Below are 20,843 nucleotides of genomic sequence, written 5' to 3'. Positions count from 1 at the left end.
CAGTAGTCTCCCAGCCCAGCTTTCTAAAATAATAACGTGGCTTCAAGAGATATTTTGGTGAGTGGAAGAACAGGACCTCCCCACCGAGAACACCCCCCCAGAGCACCAAATAAAGTGAGACTGTGAGACTCCCTAAAGCCAGAAGTAATTATGCAGAGCCCACTGGCCAGGGGAGGGATAGGAGGTATTCTCTGTGATTAGCCAATGGAGGACGCTGTACACTGTGGGATCCATTCCTTGCTGGTCTCTGAATGCACATGGACCCCAGTCAGTGTAATGGGAAGCACACTCACATCCATCCAGCGTTTTGCAGCACAGTGTACTCAGCCTGCCAGTGAGTGCCAGGACACAGAACCACAAGGGGGCGCCATTGTCATCTCTGGACCATATAGACTTCAGCTGTTCCAGAACTAGACCTTTAACCTTAACCACCTGTGCTTAGTGTGACAAAAACACACAGATATCCGCCATCTGACCATTTTCTCTCCCACCCCCCACTCCCCCCGACAATCAGTGCCTGTGCCGGATGCCAGCATCTTCATCACCGGTGCCGTGCTGTTCCACACTCACCAGTCCCTCTCCAGCAAGCTTGTGGCATCCCCTGCGCTGGAGACTCCCACCAGGGGTGTGGAGGTGAGGAGGACATCATGCCACGCCAAGCTGACCTGCTGACCCCCTCGCTTCTCTTCCACACCCTCAGCCCTCATGATCTGAAACTATTTCACATATATTATTTAAAAATTAGCACCACCCAGCCAGATAACCAGGATATTTGGTCTCCCTGCCCTCCCCCACTAGAATTTCAGTTCTTTCCTTATGTCTTCGACCCCCCCCCTAATCATTCACTGATCAGTGGCAGCCTCTGCCTCTGCAGCTGCTGATGTTTCCCGCGATGGCCTTCCTGCAAAACGGCCGCCTGTCCTCGCTGGAGTTTATCACGCAGGATCTCAGCGAGGACACGCAGGTGCGGCTCCAGGTGTACAGGCCGGATTGCCAGGGCCTGCGCCTCCTGCTGCCGGGTAAGCGCCTCCTCTCCCCCCCACCGCAGCTCATACACAGACCTGCCTTATGCAGAGGTGGCAATTTCAGGTCCAGAAAGTAAAAATCCAGACCATGATTTTGTTTCAACCAACCAGTACAGTACTCTGTGATAGAGCCCTGCATTGGGAGCGGGATCCCGCGGGTCCCACGGGACCCAACGTAAATCTCACGGGATTGGGCGGGTTTTAGATTGTCGTGGGCGGGAGCGGGCGGGAGCAACAGAGATAGCAGGCGGGATAAAAATAGACAGCGGGTCCCAAAATTGTTAGCTTAGCAGGATGGAGGATGCAGCTGATGTTGTTAATAAAATTGCAAAGGGAGAATATAAAACAAAACTAAAACTGGGGAAATCGGAGATATGGAAAACCTTTAAAATTGTAACAAACAAAGAGGGTAAAGAGCTGAACTTTGTGTGTTGTGTGAAGTGCGGCAAAGCAATAGTGTACAACGGGCACAAATCTGGCACTTCAGGATTGAGGCGGCACACTGCCCCGTTGCTGTACTCCCAGGTAGAGCCCTGCATTGGGAGCGGGATCCCACGGGTCCCGTGGGACCCAACGCAAATCTCACGGGATTGGGCGGGTTTTAGATTGTCGTGGGTGGGAGCGGGCGGGAGTGACAGAGACAGCGGGCGGGATTGGGCGGGAATCGTCAGAAATTCAGCGGGAGTGGGCGGTAATGGTCAGAAATTCAGCGGGAGTGGGCGGGAGCGGGATTTTAAAAATAGTCCCGCGCATGGCTCTACTCTGTGACTGTGACTCTTTATGCTCAACTGGTTGGTTGAAAGTAAGTCATGGTCTGGATTTTTACTTTCTGGACCTGAAATTGCCACCTCTGGCCTTATGCCTTATGATCAGGATAGCACCATGTACATATGGCAGGCTCAGTTCCCTGCAAAGCTCTCCCACCAAACTCTCTCACACTTTCTCCCACTTATCAGTCAGTATGTTTACATGCACAGCTAAGTCGAGCTACGGTTACAGCCCGACTACGCCATTTAATTGGACTACTGTCCTTGTCCCAGTATACACGTATGGAAGTGGAATCGATTTATTGCCTGAAGTATGTCCAACTTCGCTACTATAGGCTTTTTCTGGTTGATCTATTAAGTTACAGACGTACAATAAAGAAATCAATAATAACACTTACGTGCACAAATGCATTGACACAAGCTTTAATTGTGACCTGGTCAGAAGAACAAGATCAAGATCAAGCTTAACAAGAAATAAAGTGTTTTGCATAATATACTATGACAGCACGTCACTGGAAATTTTTCAAATATTGCAATGTGATTTTGTTCTAATAAATATTGGGGTATTTATGAAACAAAAAAGGAGTTCAGCATAAATTTCTGACGAACCCGCCAAGGAGTGATTTAAACAGCAAGGATGAAAATGATCATGATTGTCTTGGAGAACGCATACAGCACTCATGCAAAGGCAGCGGGAGTAAACTTTAAATTGATTTTTAAACATAGACTAGTCTTGAAAAGGAATAAATATAAAAAATTGCCAAAGTTTCTAGCTTTTTTTTTCCTACGGTTTTAGTCGGGCTAACGCGTTTACATGCACTCCGGTTTTAGTTGGACTGAGGTGTTTACATGCACTCCGGTTTTAGTCGGGCTAACGTGTTTACATGCACTCCGGTTTTAGTTGGACTGAGGTGTTTACATGCGATCCGGTTTTAGTCGGGCTAACGTGTTTACATGCGCTCCGGTTTTAGTCGGGCTAACGTGTTTACATGCGCTCCGGTTTTAGTCGGGTTAACGTGTTTACATGCGCTCCAGTCTTAGTCGGACTAAAGCGTTTACATGCACTCTGGTTTTAGTCGGGCTAACGCATTTACATGCACTCCGGTTTTAGTCAGACTAAAGCGTTTACATGCACTCCAGTTTTAGTCGGACTAACATGTTTGCATGCGCTCCGGTTTTAGTCGAGCTAACGTGTTTACATGCACTCCGGTTTTAGTCGGGTTAACGTGTTTACATGCACTCCAGTTTTAGTCGGACTAAAGCGTTTACATGCACTCCGGTTTTAGTCGGACTAACGTGTTTACATGCGCTCCGGTTTTAGTCGGGCTAACGTGTTTACATGCACTCCGGTTTTAGTCGGACTGACGTGTTTACATGCACTCGGGTTTTAGTCGGGCTAACGTGTTTACATGCACTCCGGTTTTAGTCGGACTGAGGTGTTTACATGCGCTCCGGTTTTAGTCGGACTAACGTGTTTACATGCACTCCGGTTTTAGTCGGACTGACACGTTTGCATGCGCTCCGGTTTTAGTCGGGCTAACGTGTTTACATGCGCTCTGGTTTTAGTCGGACTAACGTGTTTACATGCACTCGGGTTTTAGTCGGGCTAACGTGTTTACATGCACTCCGGTTTTAGTCGGACTGAGGTGTTTACATGCGCTCCGGTTTTAGTCGGACTAACGTGTTTACATGCGCTCCAGTTTTAGTCGGACTGACACGTTTGCATGCGCTCCGGTTTTAGTCGGGCTAACGTGTTTACATGCGATCCGGTTTTAGTCGGACTAACGCGTTTGCATGCGCTCCGGTTTTAGTCGGGTTAACGTGTTTACATGCGCTCCAGTCTTAGTCAGACTAAAGCGTTTACATGCACTCCGGTTTTAGTCAGACTAACGCGTTTACATGCACTCCGGTTTTAGTCGGACTAAAGCGTTTACATGCACTCCAGTTTTAGTCGGACTAACGTGTTTGCATGCGCTCCGGTTTTAGTCGGGCTAACGTGTTTACATGCGCTCCGGTTTTAGTCGGGTTAACGTGTTTACATGCACTCGGGTTTTAGTCGGACTAAAGCGTTTACATGCACTCCAGTTTTAGTCGGACTAACGTGTTTGCATGCGCTCCGGTTTTAGTCGGGCTAACGTGTTTACATGCACTCCGGTTTTAGTCGGGTTAACGTGTTTACATGCGCTCCAGTTTTAGTCGGACTAAAGCGTTTACATGCACTCCGTTTTTGGTCAGGCTAACGTGTTTACATGCGCTTCGGTTTTAGTCGGACTAACGCGTTTACATGCACTCCGGTTTTAGTCGGGCTAACGCGTTTACATGCACTCCGGTTTTAGTCGGACTAACGCGTTTACATGCACTCCGGTTTTAGTCGGACTAACGCGTTTACATGCACTCCGGTTTTAGTCGGACTAAAGCGTTTACATGCACTCCGTTTTTGGTCAGGCTAACGCTCCGGTTACATGCGCTCCGGTTTTAGTCGGACTAACGTGTTTACATGCACTCCGGTTTTAGTCGGGCTAACGTGTTTACATGCACTCCGGTTATAGTCGGGGTAACGTGTTTACATGCACTCCGGTTTTAGTCGGGGTAATGTATTTACATGCACTCCAGTTTTAGTCGGACTAACACAATAATTCAATGTTCTTAGTGTGTATGTAAACCTACTGACTGGTTTTTCTATTCACATCTGACACATAGAGAGCAGTGTAAGGCAGAGGAGATGACAATGTCGTGGTGGACATATTTTGAAAGAGATGAGGAAGTAGAGAAGCTCCTCCGCCTTGGGTGCCTTGAGAGTGACTTTTGCAGCGACTTTGTTCAGTATGTGGGAGTACCGTCAAGGAGAGGTTAGGCTTCTGTGCCTGTGACCAGAAGCTTGTCGGTTTGAATCCTATACTCAGAAGTATAGTCATATCTCTTTTGGGCCCTTGACTCAGAAAATGCTCCAGGGGTGATGGACCCTGATCAGACCCCAAGCTTCACTCTCACCTCGATATGCGTGTGTTTGTCTTTTTAAAGGAGAGCATGATGGGATATGTGAAAAAATACATTCCAGTGTACCTGTTCTTGCACAAATGACAACTGGCTTCATTTCACTTTGGTTATTTAAATTACACAGATGTTTGAATATCAAGGTCAGCCCCCTCTCTAAGCAAAGATTTCTTAGTGTTTTATTCAAATGAAGACCCCCCCCCCCAGGCTCAGTTACTGCTTACTCAGATTCTCATGAAATTCATTCACTTACTGTCAGTCAGTCCTAAAGCTTCATTTCTTCGCATCAGGAGTCCTGCCTATAAAAGTGTTAGTGTGCTGGAAATGTGATGTCAGTATATTCTGAAATTCCGGTTATTTACTTACTGATACTGGATTTCACTGGAAAAAATCCCAGAGATTAGGTCAGCCATAGAGGTCAGTACAGGTGATTTTATGCATGACTTTCTTAGACCCGTGCTTCCCTCTTCTCAGAGTGTGGGGAGCTGTGTGCCACCATCGCTGTGTGCCAGCCCCAGGAGCTGAATGACGTCTTCCCAGTGGCCTGCCCACCTTTGCAGCAGTGGTGTGGCTTCAAGAACCACTGTCTGCCCCTCACCAGCCCCTGCACCCCGAGCTCCTGCCCCAACTGCTCTAGTGCCGATGCCCTTCCTCTGGAGGTCACCCCACCCAAGTACAACCTGGTCCATGACTATACGTTTACTCTGGAGGCTGGAGAAGCCAGACACCTGCTGGTAAGGGCCCAAAAGCAGGGAGCAACTTCTGATTAACCTTTAAGTCTTGTTAGCAGTTGACCCTAAGTGTTGATGCTTGTAGAGCTCTAGCTAAGGGCAAAGTGGAGGTATACCCAAATCACATAGATGCATAACCTTGTTTCGGGATGATCCTGCTCTTCAGACTCATCTCCTTGCCTTCTCCCAGGTACAAGAGCAGGTTGCAGACTTAGAGGTCTCTTGGGGTGACTTCATTGCCCTACAGCACAACTCTGGTCCCAGGGGTCTTCTTCAGTGCAGCACAAACCACTCGTCCCCATGGAGACAGAGCTTTTTAGCACTCAACCACTCCAACTGGTTCAACAACACCATAAACATCACCGAAGATGCGACCTGGATTGATGAGGCGTTGTGTCCAATCAGGGTGTTATACACTGGGATGGTGGACATACCTATCCCAGGCCAGCTCCTCCAGAGAGGTCTGCCTGATCCCGGCGTTTACAGCTTTGTGGTCACATCCGATGACCCCGACTTTCCCAGCCAGGCATCATGCAACATCAGTGTGGTGCCCCCCATGGCACTTACCGTGGTCTACCCACCAAGCCAGAACGGCACCATCTACTTCCCCATCAACCAGACCTTTCTGCTGGCCAGAATCCGCTCCTGGCATGAGGCCCTGGTCAGCTGGCAGGGTGGCAACCAGAATTTCTCATTCCATCCTTATTGCCCCCCTGAACTGGAGTCTGTCGTGGAGGAATGCCAGTCAAACCCTCATAATGATACGCTGTTTGCCTACATGGAGATACCATTGGGTGACTCTCCCCCCCCAGCGCTGGTTATCATAGCACGCAGCAAGGTGACCTCCGCTAACGTAACAGTTCGTGTGAAGGTGGAAGTGCCCCTCAGAGGCCTGAAGATCGTGCCCCACCCCAACCAAAGGGTGTTAATGAACACCTTAGTAGTAAGTCACCTGACCTTCCTACATTGCTCTCTTTCTTCACAGCTTTCTGCATTGTAGTCTTTCACATTCTGCTTCTCCCACTCTTTCCATGACCTGTTGATTGATTGTTCACGCTGTGACCCCTGCAGAGTTACATGGCGACAGTAGAAGAAGGATCAGACCCAACCTTCAAGTGGACAGTAGATGACAAGCCTCACTTTACATACTACAACACTGTGCTCAACATCATTTACCAGAACGATGCAGTCTACAAACTATCAGTGAGTATCCATCACAATTTCATTTTGGGTTACTAAATCCATTACTGCTTTTTAATTCAAGTTCCCAAATGGATGTCCATGTTGACCAATCATATGGCTTGTGTCTTCTCATTGGTGATCTGTTATATTTGGAATACCCCCAATAAATTGCATTTTTCTGAGACAGTAATAGGATTTCATGTACCTCCTTTGAACGTCCAGGTTCAGAAGAAATCTGTCCGGACCAAATAGATGTGGTGACTAGGCCTCATCGTTGTATGTAATGTTGGCTTATCCCCTAGGTGACAGCACAGAACCATGTGAGCAGCCTGACAGAGCACTACAACGTGACAGTGGACCAGATGAAGCCCATGGGCGAGCTGACCGTGGATGGTGTCCCATCCATTGTCACTCAGGGTTCCAACCAGACCTTCTCTGTATCCATCACCATGGATATTTCTGTGGAGGCCACAATATGGTACATGAAATTCTCCGGGGCAGTATACTGCAAACCCTTCCTTTACCTTATCCTTAGACTTCACAGCCGCATTTCATTCCAGGTGAAAAATTGCTTATTTGCTTCAAATTGAAAGTGTTATGTCCAGGCGTAAGTGTTGTCTTCATTGTCAAAAAAAACAGAGGAGCTAGGAAAGGAAAGCCTGATTGTGACAGAAAAGCCCATGAGCCATTCCTCTTGGTCAGGCAGGTGCCCAGAGCTGAGTAACAGCACACATAGTCTGCAGAATGGACACATGTAGAGACACAGCTGAGTTATAGGCCAGTCCATCGGCTTTTCACCTGACACCTTTATGAGATTGTAAGGGTGGGCCGGGCCTGTGTGCAGCCAAGCGTAGAAGGTAGATTGCAATCACAGCTGAGCCTGTAACCTCCTCCCCGTGTCGATGTCTCCGGTACACAATGTGCTTGATTTACAGTCCCGCCGTTACCAAAGATTGCTGACAGGAATTTTCCCTCCATTGCGCTCAGCCTGCTTCCTAAATTTCCACTTCTTTGCCTTTAAAATTTTCCTGCAGCTGCCTGGTGCTTTTAGATTTCCAAACCCAGGGCCTCCCTCACAATTTAGGGTTTCTAAGTAGTTACATCATTTTCTTTTCCTTTTTGAGTGAACAGTCTCAGCCCAAGTGCAAAGAACCCTGGACTGTTTGCAGGTTAATAATGGTGAGAAATGGATGTAGACTCTGCAGTTCAGTAAAAACATTTTCTTTATGACTGAGTTCAGGGAGGAGGCCCAGTTAAGAGGGGAGATTAAAAGCCTTCCCTTTTTTGACTTTTTTCAGTACTGTACATCCATGGTACACATCTAAAAGCAGATGTTTTCTCCTGCTCCAGGTGGACTTTTGGGGATGGAGATTACCAAGTGTACCAGTTCAAACCTCCCTATGAGAATTCTCTTTTATTCCCTGATGACTCCACCAATCTGATCACCTTGAAGAAAAATGTCACCTATATTTATTCACAGCCAGGTAAATAAGCATTTTGTCTTTTGGCATTACTGACCTAGTCCAGTCTAGAGGAGAGTACTGAATAGATCTATATTGTCATGGAGAGACAAAGAAGGATTGAGTAGTTTGAGTAGTTGGTTCTGCCGTCATCTGTTTGTATTTTGCATAAAGGATGGGGAGTCGTGGCCTGTGGCATTATTGCCTTGCTTTATTTTCTGTTTCTGTTATTGCAGGGGAATACACTCTCATTGTGTCCGTGTTCAACCAGTATGAAAACAAGAGCCAAAAGATAGATGTGTTTGTCTACAGTATACTGACTAAAGTGGAGATCATGACCGACTCCAGACCATTGCTAACAGGAAGTCCCATGATTTTTGAGGCTCATCCCCTTCCTTCAGCTTATGGTATCATCTACACCTGGGATTTTGGGGATGGTTCCCCAACTTTGCAAGGGCGTGAGCGGCGCGTCCGCCACACCTTCTCCCACTGGGGTATCTACAACATTTCCGTGTCCATCAACAACACCATCAGCCAGCTGACAAACTACACAGAGGTGCTGGTGTCAGAGGACATCCGAGGACTTAAGGCCTCCTCATCAGCTCCCACAGAGTTCAACACACCCACAGTGATCAATGCTTGCGTGGAAACTGGTAACAACATCACCTGGATCTTTGACATGGGTGATGGGGAAGTGATAAGTAGCCAGGAATCACAGGTGGAACACATCTACAAGAAGGACGGCGTCTATACAGTAAACATCACGTCCGCCAATGCAGTGAGCATCCAGTCAGTTGTTCTGCAGGTTCAGGTGTATGTCCTACAGGTGGTTTCGCTGGAGCCCTCAGGCTGCACCCAGGAGGTCACCAGTATAAGCTTCGAAGCATTTGTGTTAGGAAACTTCTCTATCTACACATATGAGTGGAGCTTTGGGGATGGAACACCCAACTTGACTGTCTATGGAAGCCCCAGAGTAACACACATGTTTTCTACGAGTGGTAACTACCATCTCTCACTGCTGCTGTCCAGTAGAGTAAACAAGGCAAATTTTTTTGCCTGGGTCTGTGTACAGCCTGTGGTCACCAACGTCTCACTTGTTCCCAGTAGCAGCTATACCAGACTAGGTGAAGAAAGCACCTTTGTTGTGAATGCCTTCCCTGAATTTGAGTACACCTACCTTTGGGACTTTGGTACTAATGAATCGTCAGTCCGAGGAGAAAAGATGATGGCATTCACTTACAAGAACCCAGGTCAGTATCTGGTGATGGTCACTGTGCTCAACAACATATCCTGTAGCAACAACACAGCCTCGATTGAGGTACAGGATGCGGTTGGCTTGGTGGTGATACAGCATAACGGTACCAAGTTCAACAACCTAACATTGCACAAGGCCTATATGTTCATTGCTTCTTCCGGGTCCTCAAAGGTACATTATACCTGGAACTTTGGCGATGGCAGTGTCTTGAGCGGAAATAGCATCACACACATATACAACTCCTCCGGCTACTTTAACATCAGCCTGATAGGGAGTAATGAAGTGAGTGAGAATAGCACTGAAATCACAGTGGCAGTCATCACGCCCATTCAAGGCCTGACTATTAACGCCAGCCTGACCAAAGTACCGCTCAACACCTCTGTTGACTTTGAGGCTCACTTGGAGCAAGGAGATGATGTGCGCTACTCCTGGATCCTCTGTGACCGCTGTACACCCATCCTCAGCTCCCATTATCACACCCATTATACCTTCAAGTCCGTTGGCACATTTAATGTCATCGTGACAGCTGAAAATAAGATCAGTTCCATGCAAGCCAGCATATTCATTTTTGTGCAGAGGGAGCTTGAAGGGCTGCAGATTGTATCTGAGAACCTTGGAGATAGTTGCTGCTTTGCTACCAATAAAGTCCTTCATTTGCAAGCTACCGTCCGAGAGGGAACTAACATATCCTTTAGCTGGGACCTCTTGAAAGATCAGGAGGCTCAGCAGAACCTCAGTGGAAGAGCCATTGATGTGAGCTTCTCTCGACCAGGACCCTGCAATGTCTTCCTCAATGCCAGAAATCTTCTTGGGCAGATCGGTGTTAACAGGACTATTGAGTTCCTGGATATAGTCGGCTCACTATCCTTATCTGTCAAACCTAATCCAGTGGCATTGAACGTCTCTACCAGTATGACAGTATCTGTGACTGGTGGTTCCAACCTAGGGTACTTGTGGCATATAGATAACCTCACTGTAAACAGAAGTGTTCCATTCCTTGATCACCAGTTTGATAATCCTGGTCTGAAGCTGGTACATGTGGAAGTTTCAAATGAAGTTAGCTTGCAGTATGTCTCAATATGGATTACAGTGCAGGAACCTGTATCAGGGGTCACATTTTCAGCCACTAATGTAACAGAACAGAACTTTGTCATGTCTGGAACAACAGTTTCATTTCAGGGGGTTTGCCAAAGAGGTACCAACATCTCCTGGACATGGTACTTTCCTAATAGTAGAGGAATTGGGCCGAATGCGACCCATAATTTCTCTACCATTGGAGTTTTCAGAATCACTTTAAATGCAACAAACGATGTCAGCACCGAAGCTGTTAGCAGAGATTTCACTGTGCAGGACAAAATTAAGGGCCTGGAACTTAAGGTCAACAAGAGCTCCGTGGCTCCAAGGGAAAGCGTGGAATTCAAAATTTCCATCACTTCTGGGACCTCAGTCAGCTTTGTGTTGAGTATCAGTGGTGACTCCACGGTGGTACTCACCAACCACACGTATGTCCATCAGTTCACACGAGTGGACGAATATGTGGTCAATCTGACAGCTCATAACCAGATCAGCTCTGAGAGAGTGAGCATCATGGTCAAAGTCATGGAACCCATCAGCCGGCTAACTATGGTCAACTGCTGTGAGGCAGCCATCCCTGTGGGCATCACAAAACATTTCAGTGCAGAGATACAGACAGGAGACCACGTTACCATCATCTGGACATTTGACCTTCACCATGGGGCTAAGAAAACCATCGTAGGGAGTCACGTGACTTATCTTCCTGACCAAAGTGGACTCCTAACTATTTATCTTTGTGCAGTCAATTCTCTGGGGTCCCACAATGTGACCAAAGACATTCTAGTCCAGAACATCCTGACCTCGGTCCGCCTTGTAGCCCAACCCAAAAATACCTTCATAAACAAGTCAGTGTCTTTCCAGGCATTTGTGTACCCCCAGTTCACTCCAGCCACCTTCCAGTGGAATTTCGGGGACGGTATAGCACTGCAGACCTCCAACTCATTTTCCATCACCCATTCATTCTCAACGCCAGGAACCTATGTAGTCCATGTAAACGCCAGCAACCTTTTGAGCCGGGTCATGGACCAGGTCACTGTAGTTATTCAGGTCCTGATGTGTGAGGAGCCAACAGTGCAGCTTAGCCATGCCCAACGGCTGGTAATCCGCCGCTCACAGCCCAACTTGTTGGAGGCCAGTGTGGATCTGAAGGGCTGCGTTCAATACCGCATGGAGTACCTGTGGGAGATATTCAGCACCCCAGCATGTGTCAGTCCCCCAAAGCATGCCAAGATTCCGCTCCCTGCTGAGGTGGATGTTACAAAGCTGCAGCTCTCTATCCCGAAGATGGCACTGCAGCCGGGCAACTACAGCACTGTTTTTTCCTTGTCGTACCTTGGCATCCCGCTTCGCAAGACCGCCTGCCTCCAGTTGAGCGTGGTGGCTGGAAAGCTTGTGCCCATTATAGAAGGTGGCAACTTCAGAGTCTGGTCCAAGACCCAGGACTTACAACTAAGTGCAGAGCAGTCCTATGACCCTAATCTGGAGCCCGAAAACCAGTCCCTTCTGATCTACCTGTGGGAGTGTCTTAAAACCTCCAAGGTAAGACTGCCTGTTCTCCGTTTTGTAAGTGTAAGCAAATATTTGAAGAGTTTCACCAGGGCAAGTGGGGTTTACACAGCTGAAAGTGAGATATTGGTGCACTGGAACATAACAATAATAATAATTGATAGTTTATTGATCCCCATAGGGAAATTCTCTTTTCACCTCCCCCGTCTTGCTGTCCATGAGAGCGAGTTCAGTAGCAAAGGGCAGCCACCCTTAGCGGCATGCTAGGGGTTAAGGGCCTTGCTCAAGGACCCAGAGACATGCCGAGGCCAGGCTTGTACTGGCGACCTTCTGATCACAGGCTCACAGGCTTGGCCTACTGAGCCTCACGCTGCCCCCTGCATGAAAACCATGATGGCTGTTGTAGTGCTGTTGTGGCTTAATGGGTTTAGATGCTGTACATGTGATTGGAAGGTCACAAATCCCAGGGTTGTGAGAATGATTTCACTGTTGGGCCCCCGAGCAAGACTCTCTACCTCCAGATGCTCCAGGGACTGTCTGATCCTGCTTTCTGAACTCTATGTCGCTTTGGATAAAGCATCTGCAAAATAAATGTAAATGCAAACATCATCATATTCCTGGGAGGTGACTCCCAAAAATATCCTTCTGTGCTCAAGCCTCTAACTTTAAGACATACTTTTCCATCTGCCCACTCATATTTGGCTGTTGAGCTTGCGTGGGATGGAGTGACTCAGAGGCCTGGTCGACTCAGGATGATTTGGCCAGTATGACAGGACTGAGGTCCTTCTCCCCTAACATGGCTGGATTGGACCCACTCAAGTGGGTGTGCGTTCAATTCGATTGCATTTAAACTGAGGAGGTGGTGGGTGGGACTTACTGTAATGCAGCCCTGGGCTCAGACCAACCCCACCCCTCCGCCCACCCTCGCCGGCCTACACTTCCATAATTAAGCAGTGGTTCGGGTCTAGGCACCCCATGTACACCTACACCATCTCTCTCTCCCTTCCCTATGCGGACGTCTTGCGAAGTAAACATTTTTCCCCAGCAACTGTTTGCAAGACTGATTAACCCATTACAAAAATGATAAAACAGGGCATGGAAAATAATGGAATGATTCTCATAAAAAGCAGGGAAACAGCCAGCAGACATAACTGAAGCCTGACAGTCCACCGCCATTAGATGTCTATGAGACCTGATGGAAAACATTATAGGTCCTCTTAGGAGAAGAAAAAGATCAGGCAGTCATTAAGTTAAAGACCTATAATTCCAGCTCCATAAATGTGCAAGCCACAGGAAATGACTTTACTGAGACCTTACCGAAAATGCTGTGTGTTTAAAATCTCCTTGTCTAACCCCTGGTGCCGGACTCATATTTAGGGATTTATATCGCCAGCCTACTAAAAATCAATGGCCGTCAAAAAGCTTTCACTGATTTGTCTCTCCACAGGGCCCCGGGCACTGCTCCAGCCTGAACTTTGGCCTGGGCTCCAACGGGCCAGTTCTGGGCATCCCAGGCAGCGAGCTAGAGGCCAACGTCACCTACACCTTCCGCCTCACCATCAGCAAGGAGGGCATGAGTCCTGAATCCACCAATCAGACGGTAAGGCGTAAGGCCAAGGAGACAGTGCCACATAAACACAAGACTTGTCCTTTAGCTGTGGAGGTGTATAAACGATGCTTTGCAGTATGGGCTGTTAAAATACAGCGGAAGGAGCATTGTCCCTCATACCCTGACAGACGGTCTTGTCCCCACCCTCGTCTTAAAGGGCACTTTTTGCATTTACTTTGTGCCCTTGATTTTGTACATCTCTGTTTTCCCTAAACACAGCTCTGGCCCATGTCACATGGTTTCTTCTGCAGGCCCAACATAAACATACTTACTAGATAACTACAAATTCATGGTCCCTCTTTCGTCTCTGCATGGGATACAAGTTCACATCCTGACAGTGACAGTGGCTGGATGTTTTGTGTCCTGTAGCTTAGTTCCTCACCCTCACCTGCAGTGTCATTCCTCAGAAAGGAATCTCCAACCTACATCCAAGTCCTCACTTCCATGTTCCAGCCTGGTCTCACCAAGGTCCTTGTAACAGCAGCAATGTGCTCAGCTGCCTCCGAAACCGAATCACTCCGGTGATTGCTAGCTAAATCTTTCTGGGAATACTTAGCGGAGAAGATGAGGCGAGATGAGGGCCTTCCTGGTGTGCCCTGCATCCATGAAGCATAAAACATCTTTGCCCATCGGTGGGGGGGGGGGGGGGGGGGGGACTGACAACTCTATGCCGCTAAGCAGGTGAGAGCTGATGTGAGGCTTCCGGGGGGTAACCTGGGGGGGTCCTTGACACTCCTGGAACTTCAGTGGCATCTTCAGACCTGCTTTGCTCCACTGCCCACGGCTCCTTCATTATAAAGTGTAGAATGGAAGCTGGCATGGTTACAATGTTCAGCGCTGATGCCGATATATGTTGGCAAATGTTTGGTCTGGAATGTGCTGGCCGTCTTGGGGGCTTCGCTCTATTCTCGGAATCGAACTATGTGGAATTTTCTCAAGCCCCTGTGCATTTCAGACTTTGCCCGCCCCACCCCACACTGTATGTGTGCAGCTCAGCAGCAGAGCAGAGCAGTTCAAAGTAAAGTAAAATAGCCCCCCCACACACACACACAGAAGTAGGTTATTTTCCATGCCTTGGCAGAAGCTTCTTTTGCAGAGTGAGTGAATATTTGGCCCTCAGCCGTGCCCATTACTGCCTCATTATCAGGTCCCGCAGGTGCCCGTTACTTCTAGGCTGGCACTGCATCATTACAGACATCTGAAATACCTGCATCTGAAATACCTGCTAGTATTAACGAGCGTGCCAGTGTTGGTCAGCTTGGCATGTAGGGGGCAGTGTGTAGCTCTGTGGATTATGCTTCTGCCTCTGATCGGAAGCTCATCAGTTCCAATCTCAACAGTCAGCCAAGCAGCGACATCTCTGTTGGGCCCTTGCCCCCCCCCCTGCATGAACGGCGGGCCCTGCAGTCTGCCCCCAAGTATATGGCCAGAGGACATATAGCTGGAGTGGTACCTGCCGTGTGGGATTTTCAGATGTGTATGTACTGATGTTCCGCCTGATGTTTGTTGGACTGTGAGCAGGTCATGTTCCACAGCGGCGAACGGGTGTTTGTCTGCTCCATGCCCAGCTGGTGGCTTGATCGCCATCCCTCTCGCTCACCGTCTCAGGTGCTGGTGCAGAGTGGCCGCATCCCCATGGTGTCCCTGGACTGCGTCTCCTGCAAGGCTAAGTCTATGTACGAGGTCAGCCAGAGCTCCTACGTCTACCTGGCCGGCACCTGCAGTAACTGTGAGGCGTCGCACCGCGGGGTAAGCCCAAAGAGCACGCCCTGAGCCGTGAGACGTCGCCACTGCCCATCCTCCATGTGTGACTCATGGGAGATTTAGCCCAGACGGTCATTCCGTTCAGGCATCTAGGGTCTACACGGAGTGACATCATTGCCATGAAATGTCGGTAGTGATTTTTTCCAGTGATGATGTCGCCAGCATTGAGGGAGACTCTCGGACGCAGTGGGTGGGATGATGTCACCTGTAATAAGTTACACTGCAGCCTTGCTGTTGGCGCACACTGACGTCATTTCTGTCCAATGGTAGCCTTGTGCTGAGCTCAGCTGCCTGTCCCAAAGCCATGTGGTTAATTATGCATCATCAAGTCACAAGTAAAACACTATGAATGGCTGAGCCAAAAAAATCCTACAATGGTATATTTGTTTGATAATCCCTCCCCTACCTTCCTACAAGTACTGGACAGTGAAGACTTTGAACAATGAGACCCTGGTCCTGAACATGACCACCACCTCCACGGGCAGCGACGGCATGAACCTGGTCCTTCGTCAGGGTGCCCTTCGCGACGGCAACTCCTACATCTTCAGCCTGCACGTCAGCGACGCAGCCATGGACAGTGAGGGCGTGGCGTCCATCGTGCTGCGACCCAACCTGCCCCCTGCAGGCGGCTCCTGCTCCCTGCAGCCTGATGTGCCTCGCCTCCAGAGCCTCGTCGATAAGCTGCACTTCACTTGCACGGGTGAGGAAGTCGCCTTGTGTCATCATGCTAAATGTTGCTAGATTATGTGCCAGGGCACCTCGTCCTCTAACTTTCCACATTGTGGGGGGGAGAATCGGGCTCCCCGAGCACGTCACCAAGGCGTTGTGGGGGGGGGGAATCGGGCTCCCCGAGCACATCACCAAGGCGTTGTGGGGGGGGGAATCGGGCACCCCGAGCACGTCACCAAGGCGTTGTGGGGGGGGGAATCGGGCTCCCCGAGCACGTCACCAAGGCGTTGTGGGGGGGGGAATCGGGCTCCCCGAGCACGTCACCAAGGCGTTGTGGGGGGGGGAATCGGGCTCCCCGAGCACGTCACCAAGGCGTTGTGGGGGGGGGAATCGGGCTCCCCGAGCACGTCACCAAGGCGTTGTGGGGGGGGGAATCGGGCTCCCCGAGCACGTCACCAAGGCGTTGTGGGGGGGGGAGAATCGGGCTCCCCGACCACGTCACCAAGGCGGTGTGGGGGGGGGGAATCGGGCTCCCCGAGCACGTCACCAAGGCGTTGTGGGGGGGGGAATCGGGCTCCCAGAGCACGTCACCAAGGCGTTGTGGGGGGGGGAATCGGGCTCCCAGAGCACGTCACCAAGGCGTTGTGGGGGGGGGGAATCGGGCTCCCAGAGCACGTCACCAAGGCGTTGTGGGGGGGGGAATCGGGCTCCCCGAGCACGTCACCAAGGCGTTGTGGGGGGGGGAATCGGGCTCCCCGAGCACGTCACCAAGGCGTTGGGTTAGATCCTCCCAGGGCCGCATTACACCAAGTTGTAATTTATTGTTTACATATATCCGCACACCTCAAAGTGCTTTATTATGCCACGGCTAACAAACAGCAATAATAATTAACTAAATAATAATAATTAAAAAATAAACCAGTCGTGGTTAATTTTTCAGAAGAACATCAATTTTATTTGCAATTTAACCATTAAGCACTCGAGGGACCCAGCATATATATATATAAACCACAAATACCGGTAACTGTGCAAAACGTTTGTCGAATGCCTCTTCCCTGAACACGAAGAACAGTTTCTAAAGAAACTGAACTTTTTACATTGTTATAAAATTATTTTCTCTTCTGATGAAGTGGTCCTCCGACTAGCCGGAAGCTGCTCTTTTCACTGATCACACACAGACAAAATGTTCGAAAATGTTAACACTATAAAAATTTAAGACATTATGTCCATTTTAAATAATTTTCTGATCAAAATAACCACTAAAGAATAATTCTGAATAATGTTTCATTCTGGCTGCCTTCCTGTATATTTACATGTTAAGCACCCGCCTCTCAAAATATGCTGACATCGGAGTTTGTACCTCCATAAGGGTCCAGCGAGCAAAATCTATTATCATTTTTAATCCACAAAACAAGCTACATTGGGCAAACATCACGAAAACAATGAACCATTCACACCTCGCAGTTTAGGGACAGAGAGAGGGAGTAATAAGGGTATAAAAAGGAGGTCAATATGAGCAAACTTCTAATGTTTATGCTTTACTTCAGTGACATTATAGGTAACTCTGACATCATGGGAAAAAGCATGTTTAGTTCGGGGCCATTTACAGACACACCCCTTAAAACGCGCACGTGAAAATACAAACACCTTACTGTGTTTCGGGCACTAAAACAATATATTTAAGCCATAAATTTGACAGTAATGTGTTGCAGAAGAAAAGTACATGACATACTCTGGAAAGAAGAGGATTAAGGGACTTGCTGCTTGCAGTGTGTAGCCTGACTAAGGGGGGGCTCCTCATTCATGTCAGGGGGGGCAATATGAGCTACTTGAGCTAAACATTAAAACTGAAAGGCTCCCGTCTTCGGCTAAATTGTTTGGTTCGTCTTGTACTTTTACTGGTTTGTTTCTTTGATTGAAAGACTCATCCAGCTGTTTCACATTAACATTAGTGACACATGCATGATTATAGGGGACTGACCAATCAGCACACAGCAAGAGCTCAGTGCTTAAGTGTAATCTGGGTCCTTTTAATTGAAATGGTCATTTACAAGCCCTGTTGTAGCTCATAGTGTCCCTCCTGACATGAATTAGATGGATAGCCTAACCTGACCAGATGCTGTATACTTATAAGGACTATATTTATAAGAGCACACAGGAACATTATAAAGTTACCTTAGGAACGAGAACAGACAAGCGATTGTGTTTTGAAAACTGAGGAGAATTATGCTGATGAGAATAACTGCTTATTTATAAGTAAAAAGTCACACATTCAGAGTGTTGAGTGAAATTAGTGCACATTAATATAGAACTGCTATTATGCTGTCGGAACTACCTGTGCGGTTACACGATAATAATCAACACCCACATGACATCTCTGGACCAATAATAAAATAGTATTTACCAAAGCCATGGTAAAATGGGTATTACATAATCTTTCATAGGATATTTTAAGCACTGTCTTTTGGGTCATTTAGGGAAGAGCTGAAGAAGCAGAGAGTGCTGGGTAATTTCCCAGAGGTGGTTTGGTTTAAAAACTAAGTGTGATTGGCTGATCAGTATATAGTTTATGTCGAATCACGTCTGATCGCATTTATGTCTGAGGTCCATAGAAAAGAATATACACTGATCAAGAGATGCCCGAAAGCAGACACAGTGGTAACAGGGTGAGGAGACGGGGCAGCGCCGCCGGCCGTGTAATGAGTCGCTCTTCAAAGTGAATATACGATACAGCAAATGTCTATGTGATGAACAACTACAATAAGATATGATGCAGATAGAGTATCTGTATTGTGCTGTTTTGTTACATAAATAAATTGCTTATTATTAGTAGTAGTAGTAGTAGTAGTAGTATTGGTATTATTATAAAAAACTGATGTTTTTATTTAGAAAGGAACATCTTGGTATGTTTTGAGGCATGCAGAGTTATTTCGAGAATTCACTCCAGTACTATTAGAATGAACAGACTCAAACATTCTGCACAGGCAGGCTGTAAGACACGTCCTCAGATAACACACACAAGCTCATTAGTCTTTTACATTCAGTCATGCACCATTGAATCTATGGCTTAATCTAAGATATCTGGCTCATATGAAGAGTAGCATATATGCAGGGCATTGTGATGGAGCTGACCTGGAATCAGTTGTACCTCGCTACTCATGAAGGTTACTGAGAAGAACTAGGGCTGGAAAACCAGCTCCTTGATGAAACGCTTCTGCTTCTCAGGCTCTTCCTCCTCCATGTTTGCATCTGTCTCACTGAAAGTGGACTACATTCCCAAACACTGAGCTGGGATCAGTTCCATCATCTACAATGATCTCATGATAGTTTTATGCATGGTTTACAAGGATTCCTTTCCTGGAATGTGCCTCGGTGCAGTTATGGAATTCATCTACGCATTAAGACACAATTCTTTGTTTGCTTTCAGCTTGATCCACTTTGTTTTTATTTGATATGAAAGCAGATGATTGTCCAGAAGTAACTGGGAGCCCCTAAACGCGAGATGATGTTCCTCCAGGCTACACAGACTCGGATGACAGTGATGCACCACTGCTATACAGCCTGTTGGTGACACGCTGCTCCTTTCTGGATTGTGAGGACTTCTGCGTGTACAAGGGCACCAGCAGCGAGCATGCCAGCTACCTGCCTCCAGGGTTCCATGCCAACAACTACAGGGTGAACGTGTCACTGGTGGTGGAGGACGACCAGGGGGCAGCGATCATGGCACTCAACCAGTGAGTTGACCATAAGCGCACTTGTGCGGATACACACCAACACACTCACACGGACACATGCAGATGCAAGAACATAGACACATTCACACAGGTACACACAGACGCAGGAACACAGAGACACTCACACGGACACACAGACACAGGAACACAGAGACACTCACAAGGACACACAGACACAGGAACACAGAGACACTCACACGGAGACACACAGACACAGGAACACAGAGACACTCACACGGAGACACAGACACAGGAACACAGAGACACTCACACAGACACACAGACACAGGAACACACAGACACACAGACACAGGAACACACAGACACTCACACGGAGACACACAGACACAGGAACACAGAGACACTCACACGGAGACACAGACACAGGAACACAGAGACACTCACACAGACACACAGGAACACAGAGACACTCACATGTGGCATGTAGCATGCTGTTTAGCATGTCATTGCCACAGTTATTGTCTGTGTGGCATGTAGCATGCTGTTCAGCATGTCATTGCTGTGTTTGTTGTCTATGTAGCATCCTGTGTAGCATGTCCTTGCCACAATTATTGTCTGTGTGGCATGTAGCATCCTGTATAGCATGTCATTGCTGCAGCTGTTTTTGTGGTATGCAGCATTGGCTTAGCATGTCATTGCCACATTTGTTGCCTATGTGGCATATAGCATGCTGTTTAGCATGTGGCATGTAGCATGCTGTTTAGCATGTCATTGCCACGTTTGTTGCCTGTGTGGCATATAGCATGCTGTTTAGCATGTGGCATGTAGCATGCTGTTTAGCATGTCATTGCCACGTTTGTTGCCTGTGTGGCATATAGCATGCTGTTTAGCATGTGGCATGTAGCATGCTGTTTAGCATGTCATTGCCTCGTTTGTTGCCTGTGTGGCATGCAGCATGCTGTCTAGCATGTCATATAGACTATATAGAATGTAGCATTTAGCAGTCTGTTTAGCATTTCATTGCTAATATATTTATCTATGTAGCATGCTGTTAAGCATATCATTGCCGCAGTTATTATCTATATAGAATGTAGCATTTAGCAGTCTGTTTA

The 20,843-nt window shown here is 47.9% G+C and overlaps 1 protein-coding gene across 1 annotated transcript in view; it reads left to right on the top strand.

Moving 5' to 3' along the window:
* The window catches only part of pkd1a (polycystic kidney disease 1a), a 60,630-nt gene that overhangs the window by 23,836 nt on the left and 15,951 nt on the right, over positions 1 to 20,843 (top strand). Inside the window, exons 9-20 of the mRNA XM_023841003.2 lie at positions 515 to 633; positions 875 to 1,019; positions 5,261 to 5,520; positions 5,708 to 6,460; positions 6,589 to 6,720; positions 7,002 to 7,177; positions 8,050 to 8,183; positions 8,396 to 12,027; positions 13,442 to 13,594; positions 15,212 to 15,352; positions 15,785 to 16,067; positions 19,554 to 19,770. Of these exons, the coding sequence (XP_023696771.2) occupies positions 515 to 633; positions 875 to 1,019; positions 5,261 to 5,520; positions 5,708 to 6,460; positions 6,589 to 6,720; positions 7,002 to 7,177; positions 8,050 to 8,183; positions 8,396 to 12,027; positions 13,442 to 13,594; positions 15,212 to 15,352; positions 15,785 to 16,067; positions 19,554 to 19,770 (6,145 nt within the window). The remainder of the gene's footprint in view (positions 1 to 514; positions 634 to 874; positions 1,020 to 5,260; positions 5,521 to 5,707; positions 6,461 to 6,588; positions 6,721 to 7,001; positions 7,178 to 8,049; positions 8,184 to 8,395; positions 12,028 to 13,441; positions 13,595 to 15,211; positions 15,353 to 15,784; positions 16,068 to 19,553; positions 19,771 to 20,843) is intronic.

This window comes from Paramormyrops kingsleyae, chromosome 5, assembly GCF_048594095.1.
Source record: "Paramormyrops kingsleyae isolate MSU_618 chromosome 5, PKINGS_0.4, whole genome shotgun sequence".
Classification (NCBI taxonomy): Eukaryota; Metazoa; Chordata; class Actinopteri; order Osteoglossiformes; family Mormyridae; genus Paramormyrops; species Paramormyrops kingsleyae.
Note: the sequence above shows the minus strand (reverse complement) of the source record. Positions and strands in the feature narration are given on the sequence as shown.